The sequence below is a fragment of the Geotrypetes seraphini genome, chromosome 4, assembly GCF_902459505.1.
Source record: "Geotrypetes seraphini chromosome 4, aGeoSer1.1, whole genome shotgun sequence".
In the NCBI taxonomy this organism is placed as follows: domain Eukaryota; kingdom Metazoa; phylum Chordata; class Amphibia; order Gymnophiona; family Dermophiidae; genus Geotrypetes; species Geotrypetes seraphini.
The window spans coordinates 108,856,046-108,870,854 of NC_047087.1; the positions used below are offsets into that span (position 1 = coordinate 108,856,046).

General features: G+C 42.9%; 1 protein-coding gene across 2 annotated transcripts in view; it reads left to right on the forward strand.

The window, feature by feature from the left end:
* The window catches only part of POU2F1 (POU class 2 homeobox 1), a 488,200-nt gene that overhangs the window by 168,067 nt on the left and 305,324 nt on the right, over positions 1 to 14,809 (forward strand). For both annotated transcript variants that reach the window (XM_033941614.1, XM_033941615.1), the window contains exon 2: positions 5,588 to 5,656. In XM_033941614.1, the coding sequence (XP_033797505.1) occupies positions 5,588 to 5,656 (69 nt within the window). The remainder of the gene's footprint in view (positions 1 to 5,587; positions 5,657 to 14,809) is intronic.

Genomic DNA, 14,809 nt, shown 5'->3' on the forward strand with positions numbered 1-14,809 from the left:
GGAAAGGATCCCCGTGGGATCCCCAAGGACTCCATGGGATTCCCATTGCCCCAGTTCCCGTTTGCAGTTCTCTAGTTTGGTCTTCAAATGCCGTCTTCTTACTACCCCTTCCCCCATGAGCGCCCTCTTAATTTCTTTACACACCTTCCCGCACTCTACACTCCTTGACTACTATTCTCTTTTGGAAAGCTTGCTCTCCCATCTTTTTCTCACACTATATCTCAAGTGACTAACTTCAGCTACCTAGGCTCTCCGCTATGGAATGACTTGCCTCTTCACATCTCTTCAGAGTCCTCTTACTCCAAGTTCAAATCACTCCTGAAAACCCACCTGTTTATAAAATCCTTTAGACTAACTGCTGTATGACTCTACCCCTCCCCCGTCTCTTATTTTTATTGTAAAATGCATAGTTGTCACTGCGGATCACTTGCATAAATATGATGAAAAATAGGCTTTAAATAGGATGGTAAAGGGTAAATAGGATGGTAAAGAGCTGCTGCCGCCTCCACCCTTAAATGGGTAGCTGTTAGAGGTTTATTGAGAAATGGATTACCAGGTGCTTTTGCACCATTTTGTGAAAAGTTGGGCAGCTTCCCAACCCATGCTGCTTCCCTCCATTTCAAGGAACACAGCCCCTGGCAACTCGAAGCACCATGTTTTTTTAAACTGTTTTCTCAGACCCTGGCTCTCTAAAAGCAGCCTGGCAGACTTGCATTAGACGACTACCTACCTTTACCTAATTGTTTCTTTAGGATTATTTCGACTGCAGAAACCTTTGTATGTTAAAGTGCTCTTTATTCCGTAAAGCCATTTCGGCCAAAGAAGCAACATTAAAGGTGCCTAAGTCTGGAGAGAGGTGTGTGTGTGGAGGGGGGAGTTTGTCATTTTTTAAAGATTTGTATGTGGCATTTGAATAGACTCCCTCCCCCCTCCCGTTTCTTCGTTCCCCAGTGATACTGTGTTCGAGTTGGGTCAGAGAAGCCAATCCATGGAAGAAATTTCATTTTATTCCCTAATTATTATGCTGGCACTCAGGAGATAATTTTTTCCTTCATGCACTTTTTTCCCCGGCTGCTGTGCCGAGTGGAATGTTTGCGCTAACCAATTAATATGTAAATGAGCTGATAAATATTTATGCCATGATGTAAATTATGCAGGGAGCGCTTTCAGTGTACTCTGCAAATGAATTGCTCATGGACTTCAAAGTGCTGGCTGCCGCGCTAACGAGGAGAGATTTGCATAAGGCCCTAATCAGCCGCATACTGATTAAGCTTCATTATGGAAACTGCCAGCTGCAATCTTTGTTTCTATTTTATTACAAAAAGGGGAACTTTTCACGCTTCAGTTGCCTTGACAATGTCAGACCGAGCTCGCAAGAGAGACTAAAACTCCACTAGGGCAACTGAAGTTTCCTTGTTTAGGTGAAGCCTGCTATGGTGTAGAGGAGGTTGCATTTTCCTCCCTCTTTTTCCTTCTTCTGTTCCGAAGTGGTAGTGTAGGGTTGATAGGACTAGTGATTTTTTAAAAATCTTTCTTCGTTTGTTTGGACGCTCTAAAGGTGTGCAGGATTTCACAGCATGTTGGACTGCAGCGACTACGTTCTAGGTGGGTGCAGCCAGCGTACTTATAAGCGTTTAGTATGGAAATAGGGTGTGTGGGTTGACTATGCATGGACTAATAGCATATGCAGAGATGGGGAGGGAGCTTGCAAGCTCACTGTAAACCTGGGTTGCGTGTCTCTGCCTTTCTGTTGCCTCTGGTTTAGCAGAAGACTTTAGTTTGTGACTGATTTGGGGGAATTAGGAGATAACCAATTTTTGTATTCCATATGTGTGTGTATATATATCATTTTTGTGAAGGATATATTATTTGAAACATTTCATTGCATTGGCTGTTGCTTATTTTTACTTTAAAAGCTATGACATATCCCAGGATGGGTTTTCCATATCTATATGTAATCTTTCTTTAGGACAGGGAAGTCCTGCATATAGTACAAAAAAGAACAGGAGGGAGACAAAGCTAGCAAAATTTGTACTGCTGAAGGCTACTGCAAGGTGACCTTTATGGGTTGATGACTGACTCCTTATAGGGGTTAGTAATTCTTTGCTATTATTTATTTGTGTATTTATTAGGTTTTATTTACTTATTTGAAGAAACTCATCCAAAGCAGTTTACAGCAGGAATAAGCTGGACATAGGAAATAGACAATTAGGGTAGTAAAAATTGTTTCACTGCTACTTGAAGATAATTGCAATCATTGTCTCTATGTGAGAATTTTTACAGTTCAGTAGTTGTACTCCTGAAGTCTAAAGACACTTTCATATGCTATTAGCAGTGCAGTACTATTTTTTTTTTTTATCAGTCAGTTTTTGTCATTTGTATTTTATATACAAATCCCCATTTAGCTCTACCTATCACATTTAAGAGGCAAATTTTGCTGTGAAAATCTATCTTGAGTATATAACACTTTTCTTTCCTTCTGTTTGGTTTGGTAACTTGCTTTGGTTATTCATGAGTGTCCATTTTGCAATTCATTGATCTGTGAGTTCCTATGCAGTGCTCTGAACAGCACACACTGAGCTCTTCATTAATAGTTCAGGAGGGGTAAGGCAGATTTTAATTTGGTTCTTTAATAGAAGACTTGTCACATCTGCTCCTCTTCATCCTTTAATAAATGGCTGGATAACTTAAAGGATGGTTTTGTAGTATACTGTTATCAATTTGGACATGATTGTGCTACAGACATCTTTAGCTTAATCCTAAACCTTGGGATCTGGCTTTTCTAAGGTGTTGCTAAATGTGATGACAATGCAATTTATTAAAAAGCATCTTGATGGATAAACTTCACTTTAAAAAATGCTACTGTAGTATTTGAATCCTCTGGTCTAGGGTTAATTTATGTCCTGCAGTTTACCTCCCTACTTTCCTAATTCGCTTGAAGGGATGAGAGAGAGATTATGGGAGTCTATGCCTTGTCCATCTTTGCTGTTCTTGGGCTTGGTTAAGTTTTGGCAGTGAATGAGAGGAATTTGTGTAACCACTGGTACCACCATTTCAAAATAAAGCACCAGACATCTGCTGCTTTCAGTCCACTATGTTTAGCATGAGGTTTCCATTCTAATACAAGTGGAATTACTCTCTCTCCACCTTTTTGTTTTTTGCTTAATTTTTGAAATATTTAGATGGTCTTAGGGCAATGAAGACAAAGGAGGCACACACACTCCCATGTTTAAAATTCATAGGGAAAATTAATTTTTCCTTTTGGGTGTGCAAAAGAGAGGGCATGGCCAGATGCATTGTATGAAAATACATCATTACTGTTGTGGCTTCAGATGCTTGCATACTGAATCAGGCTCTACAAGTATATTTCCCTTTCATATATCAAATTAAACAACATTTCTAAGTGCAATACTAGTGTAAATATTAGATTAGATTCTTGACTTATATGATTAGATAATTGAGATCAATTCTTGGTAGACCCTTCTTGTGCTGGAGTGGTCTATTTTGTAGTCACTGAACCAATCTTCTCTCTTCAACTACCTTGTTTTGCTTTGGATATTTCTTTCTTAAGCTTTTCACCCATTCATATTTGGTAGACTTGGTCCTTGGTTCACTTAAACAGCTGGAATGGGAGGGAGAGGCTTGCGCAGTGCAGTGATTCTAGTTTTAAGCTCTTAGCACTGTTGAATAGTCATAGTGAGAGAGAGCCAGCCTGTCTTTTCAAATACCTTCATCTATATATTTTGTTTTGAGATGAGGTTGGGGTACAGGTATCATACTGATGTCCTAGTGTTGCTGCATCCGATGCATCCTCCCCCACCATACCCCATTTTCAACAAACTGCAAACCTATTAAAGGATTGCAGATATGAATAAAAGTAGGATACTTGTGGGTCGGTAGAGGTCTTTCTTGAACTAACTTCAGTGGTTTTTCAGTATATCAGTATTATAGTTTTTTAGCTTTCAGGGCCTCACAGGTCCCTTCCCCAAGAATCTTATATGCAGTAGTAGCTAGCATTCAGTACACACATCCACACATTTTGGAGGTAGCCATAGAAAGGGTTCTTCATGGACAAGCAGTATATTGAAATCCTCACATCTGTGTGACAGTCCAACAGTCCTGGCAGTAACTTTTCTCTACCACCAAAGTACAGAGCTTTTGAGATGCATAGTTCAGCCAGGACCAAGTTAGTCTTTTGTCTTTTATATAGCCAATCGATTGTAATTTAAGTTTGCGGTCTCCTTCGCTGTGTGCCTAAAAGTAAAATAATTATGTGAGTTACATTGAGCTGCAGCTAGAAGTTAGATAAATTGTGAGCCCACCGGGACAGATAGGGAAAATGCTTGAGTACCTGATTGTAAAACCGCTTAGATAACCTTGATAGGCGGTATATAAAATCCTAATAAACTTGAAACTACACCTAAACTTCTTGATTTGAACATTGATAGACTGAGGAATGTTTAATGTTCATGATTTAGTGGAGTGATGGTTTTAGGTAAGAAACTGTAATGCTCTTTCATTGCCTTTCTATGTTGGTAAGTGCACATTTGTGATCTTGGGCAAGTCACTCGACTCTCCATTGCCTTAGGTACAAACTTAGATTGGGAAAAGCCTTGAGCTAAGACTGAAAAAGATTAGAGCTAAACACAAATCCCTTTTTTATATGATCAGTTCTGATGATGATTCCAACTAGGAGCAAAAACATTATTTTTGGATTACTGTTCTCTGTCACTTTTGATATTACTTCCTTTTATTTTGTATTTTATTTATTTACATACATACTTAATAAATAGGAAAAGAAATAATTCTTATAGCTACCATTATAAAAAATTCTCTGGTGTTTGGGCTTTTTCCCCTACTCTGATAGTGAATTGTAGCTAATATTTGGTTATGTGACTTATTTGTTGAAATATGAAAATAACTGTGCAAGAAAGCCATGTTTTAGAGATACAGTAACTAAGAGTATTAGCCTAGCTATGCTCAGCTCACATGGTCTTGCTTGAAATCGGATTATAATGTAGTTGCTCAGTACTCCTATTCATTCTTTCTTTACTAGATGTTGATTTTCTTTAAAGTCTAGTGTAAAGACAAATTATTTTTAGGAAATTAGCCATTATTTGTGTATTACTTTACAATATGAATATTTTTCTTCTCTTCTTCCCTCTGTGTTTGGAAAATCATTAAGGAAATCAGGAATAATGAGTAATAGATGAAGTTTTCTACCTGGGAAAAAACTGTGTATACATGGTTCTGCAATAATACAAATTGTAAAGCACAGGAAGGCATTTGGTTATGGATATGCATGCTTTTGGTATTACATTAGTAAATGAATTTTAATAGCAGTGGATGTGTCTTCTGTTATCCTACAAATCCATTTGTGGGTCAGTTAACTGAGCTATTGTTCTGATTATGTGAATTAATAATTGTCAGTCACTAATCTTTGGTTGTAAGAGGCAATTTTTACAAAGTTGAGGCACATGGTGTCTTCTTAATGGCTGATGGAAGTTCTCACTGGTAGAAGTAGGGTGTGTTTGAACTGTCCTTTTCATTTAAGTGTTTTATCTGTTACCCTTTGTTTTCAATGCAGACTCAAGAATGAACAATCCGTCAGAAACCAGTAAATCTTCTTCAGTGGAGAGTGGTGATGGGAACACAGGTAAGAAGATGGAAAAAACTTCAAACCAAGCTTTTCTATAGAATTTTTTCCCAGGAGAAAGAAGGAACCTGAATATTATGGAGACAGGTTGCCATCTACAAGTATGTAATCGGGAAATAATCTGGCCATTTCTAGGGTTTATGCTTGTTGATATTTTCAGCTCTTTATCGATGCATATCTAAAGAACGTTCCATCCTTGCTCACATCTATTTGTTTTACACAAAGTTAAATAATTATTTGATAGGAATTCTAGTGGGCGACTGATTTGGCCTTATTTTTGAATACATACGTTTCTGCAACTTCAGTGTCTTAATGCATTTGAACAACAACTAGACTTTCTACCCTTTCTAAAAGTTCCACTTTGAACTGTTTCATTATTACTTGGAAACAAAGTACAGTAGTGCAACCTGCACTTTTTTATTTACTGCTTCTTCAGAATGCTTTGTAACAGCTGCTTACTTTATATGATTCTGCCCTTCCCTTTCCTGTTTATAGGTACATAATTGTAAATGTTAGCAAAATTTTTTGAAATGTAGAGAGGTAATTAATAAATATTCTAGTGCAATAGGCACATCATTCTGGTACAGGTGGGTAGTTACTCTCTGATCTAGATCTCGTGTAGAGAGCCTCATTTACATTTTTATGCTCCACCTCTCATCATTCTGGGTTGTCCTCCATTTCCTCAGTTTTACTCACTACATGTGAGATGGTAGGAGTCTGTCCTGCTCGTGGGCAGACTTGATAGGCTGTAGCCCTTTTCTGCCGTCATCTTCTATGTTTCTATGTGTTTGTTTTTCATTTAAATTTTGTTTTTTTAATCCAGTCGTGAGGCTTTTTGATGCTACAGAGGCTCCCAGTTTCAGGCCATCTCTGGCTGCAGAGAACAGACTCTGAGGACAGTAGTCTGTAGCCAAGAGGCAGCCTGCTTGACAGAGCACCTGCTTGGCTAGCCTGCATTAACAGTTCGGGAGCTCAAGGACCGTTTCCTTGGGAACACAGTTTGCTACAGGTTTTGTCCGCAGAGAGCTTGAGTGCAGACTGAGTGGTCCTATGGCAGGTTTTCGCCAGGATTAAATGCTGAATGCGTTTTCTCCCTTCGACTTCGCATGCAGGTTCTAGTGGATATGAGGTCTCAGTCCAGCCGGTTGGACTGAGGGGCAGTTTTCCAAAGAAACAAGCCATTCCAGGTTTCTAGGCTTGTCTGAGGCCAGAAGTTCTCTGGCTGTAGTTCTACTCTTTGCTGTTCCCAGCATCAGCCTAGCAGAGTGAGTAAGGCTGTGATAGCCTATGAGAGAAATTGTGGTGTTGTTTTTTTGTTGGGGTGTGTCTTTAAAAGTGATTTTTATAGGTTTCTGGGCCTAGGGACAGAGTACCTCACCTTTAAAATCCTATTTCCAAATTCTTGACCCTTTATTTAGCTCCTGCGGGCCATTTTTGGTGCTAAAATTGCTGCCATGGCTGCCATCTTAAATTTCCTGGCTTTAAAATAAAACCTCCTCTCTGCCTCAAAAACACTTCGATTTAAGCTCAAAATCTTTCTCATGCCAAGATACCAAGGATTCATGACAGATATGTGATGGCTGGCCGAGGACCATCTGTGTTCCATGTTCCACCTGCCTCGTGACACGTGAGGGGGCGGAGCCACCGGCTTAGCCTCCCCTAGTCCCCTAGTTCGATTGGAGTGAGTTCTAGTTCATAAATCATGGCTAGAGCTGGGAACTGGTGAAAAGGCATCCTCTTCAAAGTGCCTGTCACTCATCTATTGCAAAACCCCAGAGTGGATCTCAGGAGTGTCTGCCAGTCCTCTGGGTATCCTGGTCTGGCTTTTGCTCCAGAATTTATAAGTATGATGTACAAAGCATACTTAAATTACAGTGGTTGCAGTGACTCCTTGGGGATTACGACGGTGGTAGCACCAGGGATTTGTCCCGCCTAAAAGCACACTTATCCCAGGACAAGCAGGCAGCCTATTCTCGCATATGGGTGACGTCATCGACGGAGCCCCGATGCGGAAGCCTCGCAAGCAGACTTGCTTGTAGAAACTAGAAATTTTGAGTTAGCCGTACCGCGCATGCGCGAGTGCCTTCCCGCCCAGCACAGGGCGCCTCTCTTCAGTTCTCAATTTTTCGCGGAGCCGAGAAGTCCATCTTTGACTCTCTGCGTTCAACTTACTTACTTTGTGCCTTCTCTCACCGTGGTTTGTGTTCTTTTTCTTCATGAATCACTGTATTTCTTTTATTTCTAGTTTTTTTTTAAAAAAAGGGCTTCGACTTTGCGGCGGCTGTTTTTCCTCCTATGTCCCGGCCAGCAACAGGCTTCAAGAACTGTAGCCAGTGTCAACGTGCAATTTCTCTCACGGACCCACACAGTAGGTCCCTCAAGTGCCTTTGGCCAGACTATCACCCGAAGTCGTACGAGCGCTGTGCTATTCTTCAACCTCGAGCCCTTAAACGTCGTCTACTTTCAGTGGAAAACCTCTTCGGGATGGATTCGACCACTTCATCGACTCCGAAGCCGACCTCGGTCTCACCTTCGACCGAGGGTCCTCCTGCCTCCACTGCTTCGACCTCGAGCCTCATCAGACCTTCTTCCTTTGCAGTGGCTCTTTCCTCGACAACATCTCCTGTATCCTCAGGTCAGATAGCTCAGCAGAAAGTTCCAGCGGTGGTGCTTAAGATACCTAAGACTTCCAAGTCGAAGCACATTTCCACTGTCTCTGTGGAACCTCCAGCCAAAGCAGGTGGTCCGGTTTCAGACGCGGATCCATCCTTGCCAGCTTCTTTCCAGACCATGTTAGAGAAGCAATTCATTCAGTTCCTCACTAATATGGGACCGAAGCTTGTTACTCTAATCAAGCCTGGACATTCTGCAGACTCCCGCGAGGTCGAGCCTCTTCCTATGCCTCAGTCTGAGCCTACACACTCTATGCAGGGAGCAGAGCCTCTGCGAGTGTCTGGTCTGGCAGCTATGCACGTGAAGCAAAGAGCAGATTCTTTGCAAGTGCTTCGACAGGAATCCTCACACTCCATACAAGGAGCAGAGTCTTTGGGAGTGCATCGAGATTCCTCCATCAAGCCTCTGGAGCATCGATCCACAACTTCCAGCCCTATCCATTCCTTGGTAGCATCGACTGCTTCCATCTCCGGGGCGAAGTCTCCTTGATCTTCGAGATCTGCTTCCAAGCACCATTCTCACCGACGATCGAGGCCTTCCTCAAGGCATGCTTCCAGGCATAGCTCTTCTTCCAAAGAGCGTCCTTCTTCAACTAAGCCTCGATCTACACCTTCCATTTCTACTAGACCACTGATTCCTCGATCAAGGTCTCCATTTCCACACCTCGAGGACTCAATGGTTTTGATTGCTTCGTCCAAGTTTCCCTATTCTTTTGATGCCTTTTTTCCTGCCGAAGCTTCATCTTTGACCCAGGCTGCCTGAACGACCTCTAATCCTTCTCGAGGCAAGGCATTGGCGGATCAGCTATCTTTCTCCTCTTTTCTTCACCAGATGGCTATTGACTTGGACCTTCAATTGGATGCTGGTTCCAAATACTCTAAGGAGTATCTCGAAGTCATGCATCTTCCTCAGCAGAGTCACTTAAGCTTCCTCTTCACAAGCTTTTGTCTCAGACTTTACCAGATTCCTGGAGACTTCTTATGCAATTCCAGCTGTTCCAGGCAAATTAGACTCCAGATATAAAACTCTCCATTGCAAAGGATTTGAGAATTCACAGTTATCTCACCAATCCCTACTTGTGGAGTCATCCTTGAAAAGGTCCCATCCTTCCAAAGTTTATGCTACCATTCCTCCTGGAAGGGAAGTGAAAACTATGGACAAATTCAGACGTTGCATCTATCAAAATGCCATGATGTCCTCTAAAGTCCTTAATTACAATTTCTATTTTATCACTTATTTTGAGTTCCTCATTGCTCTTTTGCCTAAATTTCTCAGTTATTTAGATACTCAAAAGCACTTTGAATTTCAAGAAGTCATAGCTTCTCTATCACAACTCAGATTACATCTACTTCAGTCTTCTTATGATGCCTTTGAGTTGTCTGCCAGGGCGGCTGCTTGTTCTGTAGCAATGCGCCGCCTTGCCTGGCTTTGTACCATTGACATGGATCCTAATCTTCAGGACCGCTTGGCTAATATTCCTTGTGCAGGCAATGACCTCTTCAATGAATCTATAGAGGCAGCCATCAAGAAATTGTCTGAGCATGAGAAATCCTTTGCTTCTATTGTGAGACCTAAGCCAAAGCCAGCTCCTGCCAAGCCTGCATGGCCTCCTCCTATTTACCAGAGGCGTTTTGCTCCGAGAGCGGCTCCTTACACTCACCCTCCTCCCAAGAAACAGCAAAATCGGAAACAACAGAAATCTCAACCTTCTGCTGCACCTAAAAGGCTGCGTAGCCTTTTTGACTGTTTAAACAGAGCATAACCTCCACTGTTCTGTCTCTGAACTATCTTCCCCCTGTTGGAGGTCGTCTCCATCATTTTTATCAGCGATGGGAGACAATCACATCCGACCTCTGGGTGCTGTCAATCATCAGGGCATGATACTCTCTTCATTTCACTCAGGTTCCGCCAGAGCCAGAGAGTATCCTTCCAGTCCATCCCAGACCGCCCTTCTTCAGGAAGCTCAAGCTCTGCTTCGTCTCCGTGCCATCTAACCAGTTCCTTTGGAACAGCAGAACAGGGGGTTTTACACCCATTACTTCCTTGTTCCGAAGAAGACGGGCGATCTGCGGCCCATTCTGTATTTCAGGGCTCTCAACAAATTTTTAGTCAAAGAAAAATTTTGCATTTTATCCCTGCCATCCCTTTATCCCCTCCTAGATCAGAACGACTGGTTATACTCTCTGGATCTCAAGGAGGCTTATACTCATATTCCCATTCATCCAGCTTCCCGCCAATATCTCAGATTTCAGGTGGGGAATCTGCATTATCAATACAGAGTGCTGCCCTTTGGCCTGGCTTCATCTCCCAGAGTGTTCACCAAGTGCCTGGTAGTGGTAGCCGCAGCTCTCGGAAATCATGGTCTTCAGATATTTCCCTACCTGGACGACTGGCTCATCAAAGATTCAACATCTCAAGGGGTTATTGTAGCGACCCAACGGACTACGTGGTTCCTACAGAGTTTGGGATTTGAAATCAACTTTCCCAAATCCTAACTTCAACCCTCTCAGAATGTACAATTCATCGGAGCTGTTCTGGATACTATCCAACTCAGAGCATTCCTTCCGCAACAACATCTGGAAGTCCTCCTTTAACTCTGTCATACAGTGTCTTCCCGCTCCTCCATCTCAGCGAGACACATGATGGTACTCCTGGGTCACATGGCCTCCACAGTACACGTGACTCCTTTTGCCAGACTTCATCTCAGAATTCCTCAGTGGACCCTGGCATCTCAGTGGACGCAGATTTGCGACCCACTTTCTCGACACATTGCAGTCACTCCTTCATTGAGACAGTCTCTCTGCTGATGGATGCTCTCTTCCAATCTCTCCAGAGGCTTGCTGTTTCAAACGCCCCCTCATCAGAAGGTCCTCACAACAGATTCCTCGCTCATCTCGATGATCTCAGTACTCAAGGCCACTGGACCAGTACAGATCGTCAGTGTCACATCAATCATTTGGAACTCAGAGCAATTTTCAAGGCTCTCAAAGCTTTTCAACATCTTCTTCAAAATCAGGTAGTCCTCATTCGGACGGACAACCAAGTCGCCATGTATTATGTCAACAGACAGGGAGGGACTCCCTTTGTCAAAAAGCTCTGAAGGTTTGGGACTGGGCAATCTGCCACAACACCTTCCTCAAAGCTGTCTACATCCAAGGGGTGAAAAATTGCATGGCGGACAACTTGAGTCGACTTCTGCAACTCACGAATGGACACTCCATTCCTCGCCTCTTCATCACATTTTTTCACAGTTGGGAACGCCTTAGATAGATGTCTTTGCAGCTCCCCAGAACCACAAGCTGCCTCAGTTCTGCTCCAGGATCTATTCTCCTCATCACCTCGAGGCAGATGCTTTTCTTCTGGAATGGACGAATCTCTTCCTGTATACCGACCATGCCACCATGATTCTGATTGCTCCTCGGTGGCCAAGACAACCTTGGTACTCCCTTCTCCTTCAACCCAGCAGCAAGGAGCCATGCCTTCTACCAGTTTTTCCATCTCTGCTTACACAGAGTCAGGGATCTCTGCTTCATCCCAACCTGCAGTCTCTACACCTGACAGCTTGGTACCTCTCAACATAACTCCTCTTCAGTTTTCTCAATCTGTAAGAGACAATTTAGAGGGTTCTAGGAAGCCTACCACTAGACAATGCTATCGTCAAAAATGGACTAGATTTTCTACATGGTGTTTTTCTCACGGTAAGGAGCCTCAACATTCCTCCTTAATCTTTTGTTTTAGACTACCTTTTGCACTTATCCACCTCTGGCCTTAAGTCTACATCGATCCGAGTCCATCTCAGTGCAATTGCTGCTTTCCATCAGCCTATTGAAGGAAAATCTCTTTCTGCTTATCCGGTGGTTTCCAGACTCATGAAAGGACTTTTCAATGTCAAACCTCCTCCCAAACCACCTCCTCCTCCCAAACCACCTCCAGTGGTTTAGGACCTCAATGTTCTTACTCAATTGATGAAGCCTCCATTTGAACCAATATCTACGGCTCATCTGAAGTATCTCACTTGGAAAGTGGTGTTTATCATTGGCCTCACTTCTGCTCAAAGAGTTAGTGAGCTGCAAGCTTTATTTGCTGATCAACCTTTCACTTTGTTCCATCATGACAAGGTGGCTCTCTGTACTCATCCTAAATTCCTACCTAAAGTGGTTTCGGAATTTCATCTCAACCAATCCATTATTCTTCCAGTGTTCTTTCCAAAGCCTCATTCTCATCCTGGAGAATCAGCTCTTCATACTCTGGACTGTAAACATGCTTGGGCCTTCTATTTGGAATGTACCAAACAGAATTGCTCCTCCAACTTTTTGTCTTCTTCGATCCAAATAAGTTGGGATATCCTATCTCTTAAGCGTACCATCTCCAACTGGATGGCTGCTTGTATCTCCTTCTGCTATGCCCTGGCTGGATTACCCTTACAGAGTCGAGTCACAGCCCATAAAGTCAGAGCAATGGCAGTTTCAGTAGCTTACCTCAGATCTACACCTATTGAGGAAATTTGCAAGGCTGCTACTTGGTCCTTGGTTCCATACTTTCACTTCTCACTATTGTCTGGATGTTTTGTCCAGACGGGATGGCCATTTTGGCCAGACAGTATTACAAAATTTATTCTCCTAAATTGCCAACACTCCCACCATCCCATTCTGGTTAGCTTGGAGATCACCCATATGTGAGAATAGGCTGCCTGCTTGTCCTGGGATAAAGCACAGTTACTTACCATAACAAGTGTTACCCAGGGGCAGCAGGCAGCTATTCTCACAACCCACCCACCTCCCCGGTTGACTTCTCTGCTAGCTATCTGAACTGAGGAGAGGGGTCCTGTGCTGGGTGGGAAGGCACTCGCGCATGCGCGGTGCGGCTGACTCAAAACTTCTAGTTTCTACAAGCAAGTCTGCTTGTGAGGCTTCCGCATCGTGGCTCCGTCGATGACATCACCCATATGTGAGAATAGCTGCCTGCTGTCCCTGGGTAACACCTGTTACGGTAAGTAACTGTGCTTTTCCTACAGCAGAGCCATGCATAAGATAGAGGTACAGTCAGAAGAGGACTGAGATGAAGTGAATTTGGTATCCATGCCTTTACTGTCCCAGTCTGGGTCCTCATTATTAAAAGAGTCTACATCGTGCCTGGGAGAGTCTAGTTATGGTCAAGTGGCATCCCTGGACTTACTTTGTAGAGGACCTGACTGTGCGCAGGCTTTGTGCTTTTGGAGGTTATTATGGAGTCTCTCCAAGAATTGAAGATAAAGCCTTCACAGGTCTAGTGTTCGCTTTTGAGTAGCACTAAAGCCCAGACCACATGCTTTCCCTCCAATTTAGTCATTACTAAGGTGCTCGCAGATCATTGAGAGACCCTGGAGGGGACCCCTTTGGGTGGCTAAGGCCATGCCAAACTTTTATCCGGTGGACTCTGAATTTAATCAGCTCTTTACTCTACCAAAGGGAAATTCCCTATAAAGAGTTGCACGGGAACAGAAATAAAACCCGTCCCTGCTGGAAATCAAATTCATCTCCACCCATCCCCGCTGGAATCAAATCCATCCCTGCAAGTAATCTCTTCTGTCCCCCATAAACCTCTGAAGTAATTATTTAATTATGCTACTAAATTAAAGGCTCTAGTAGAGTCCCATTTAAAAATAAACGAAGACACTTTATTAATTTGGAAATATTAATTAGGAGGAATACATATTTTGTAAATAGGGCTCTGCGTGAACCTCTAATGTAAATGTAAAATATACATACTCCAGCTGATAAGAACCCTCAAGCTATGTCAACTGAGGACTTCCTCTGAAGGTGACCGGGAGTCCCTTTTGCCAAGCATGGCAGGCAGCAGCAGCATCCCTAAGTCACAGATGTTGGCATCTCAGTGGCTTAGAGATGCTGTAAGTGACTGCTGGATGGAGGGAAGTTCTGGCTGCAGCAGTTCATGGTTCTCAGCTGGCAGTGCATGAAAATCCCCACCAACCAGGGTCAGAAAGTACTTAAACACTGGAGAAATAAACTAGAAATTCATTTCTTTTTCTTTTGAACACAATACAAAGACATCTGTTATATGCATTTCCCAAAGCTAACATATTTCAGTCAATAAATTCATTTTTTTTTACCTTTGTTGTCTGGAGATCTATTTTTCTATCAAGTTGGTTCTAGATTCTATTTTCTGCTTTCATGTCTGCTGCAAATTCTTCTTCAAGGGTTGCTGTCCATTGGTCCCTCATACTATGGACCAGCATTTCTCTCTTCCCTCCCTCCCATTGCACAGTATCCTCACTCGCTTCTATCCTGAATCATTCTCCCTCTTTATCCTTAGACAAGTAGGCAGCGTATTTTCACAAATGGGTGATGTCATCCATGCAGCCCCAGTACGGACAGTGAAAAGTGTAGTATCACCTTAAGCTTTAGCAAGCTATTTAGACTGCTCACACCGTGCATGCGCAAGTGCCTTCCTGCCCAATGCCAATTCACGAGGTTATCAGTT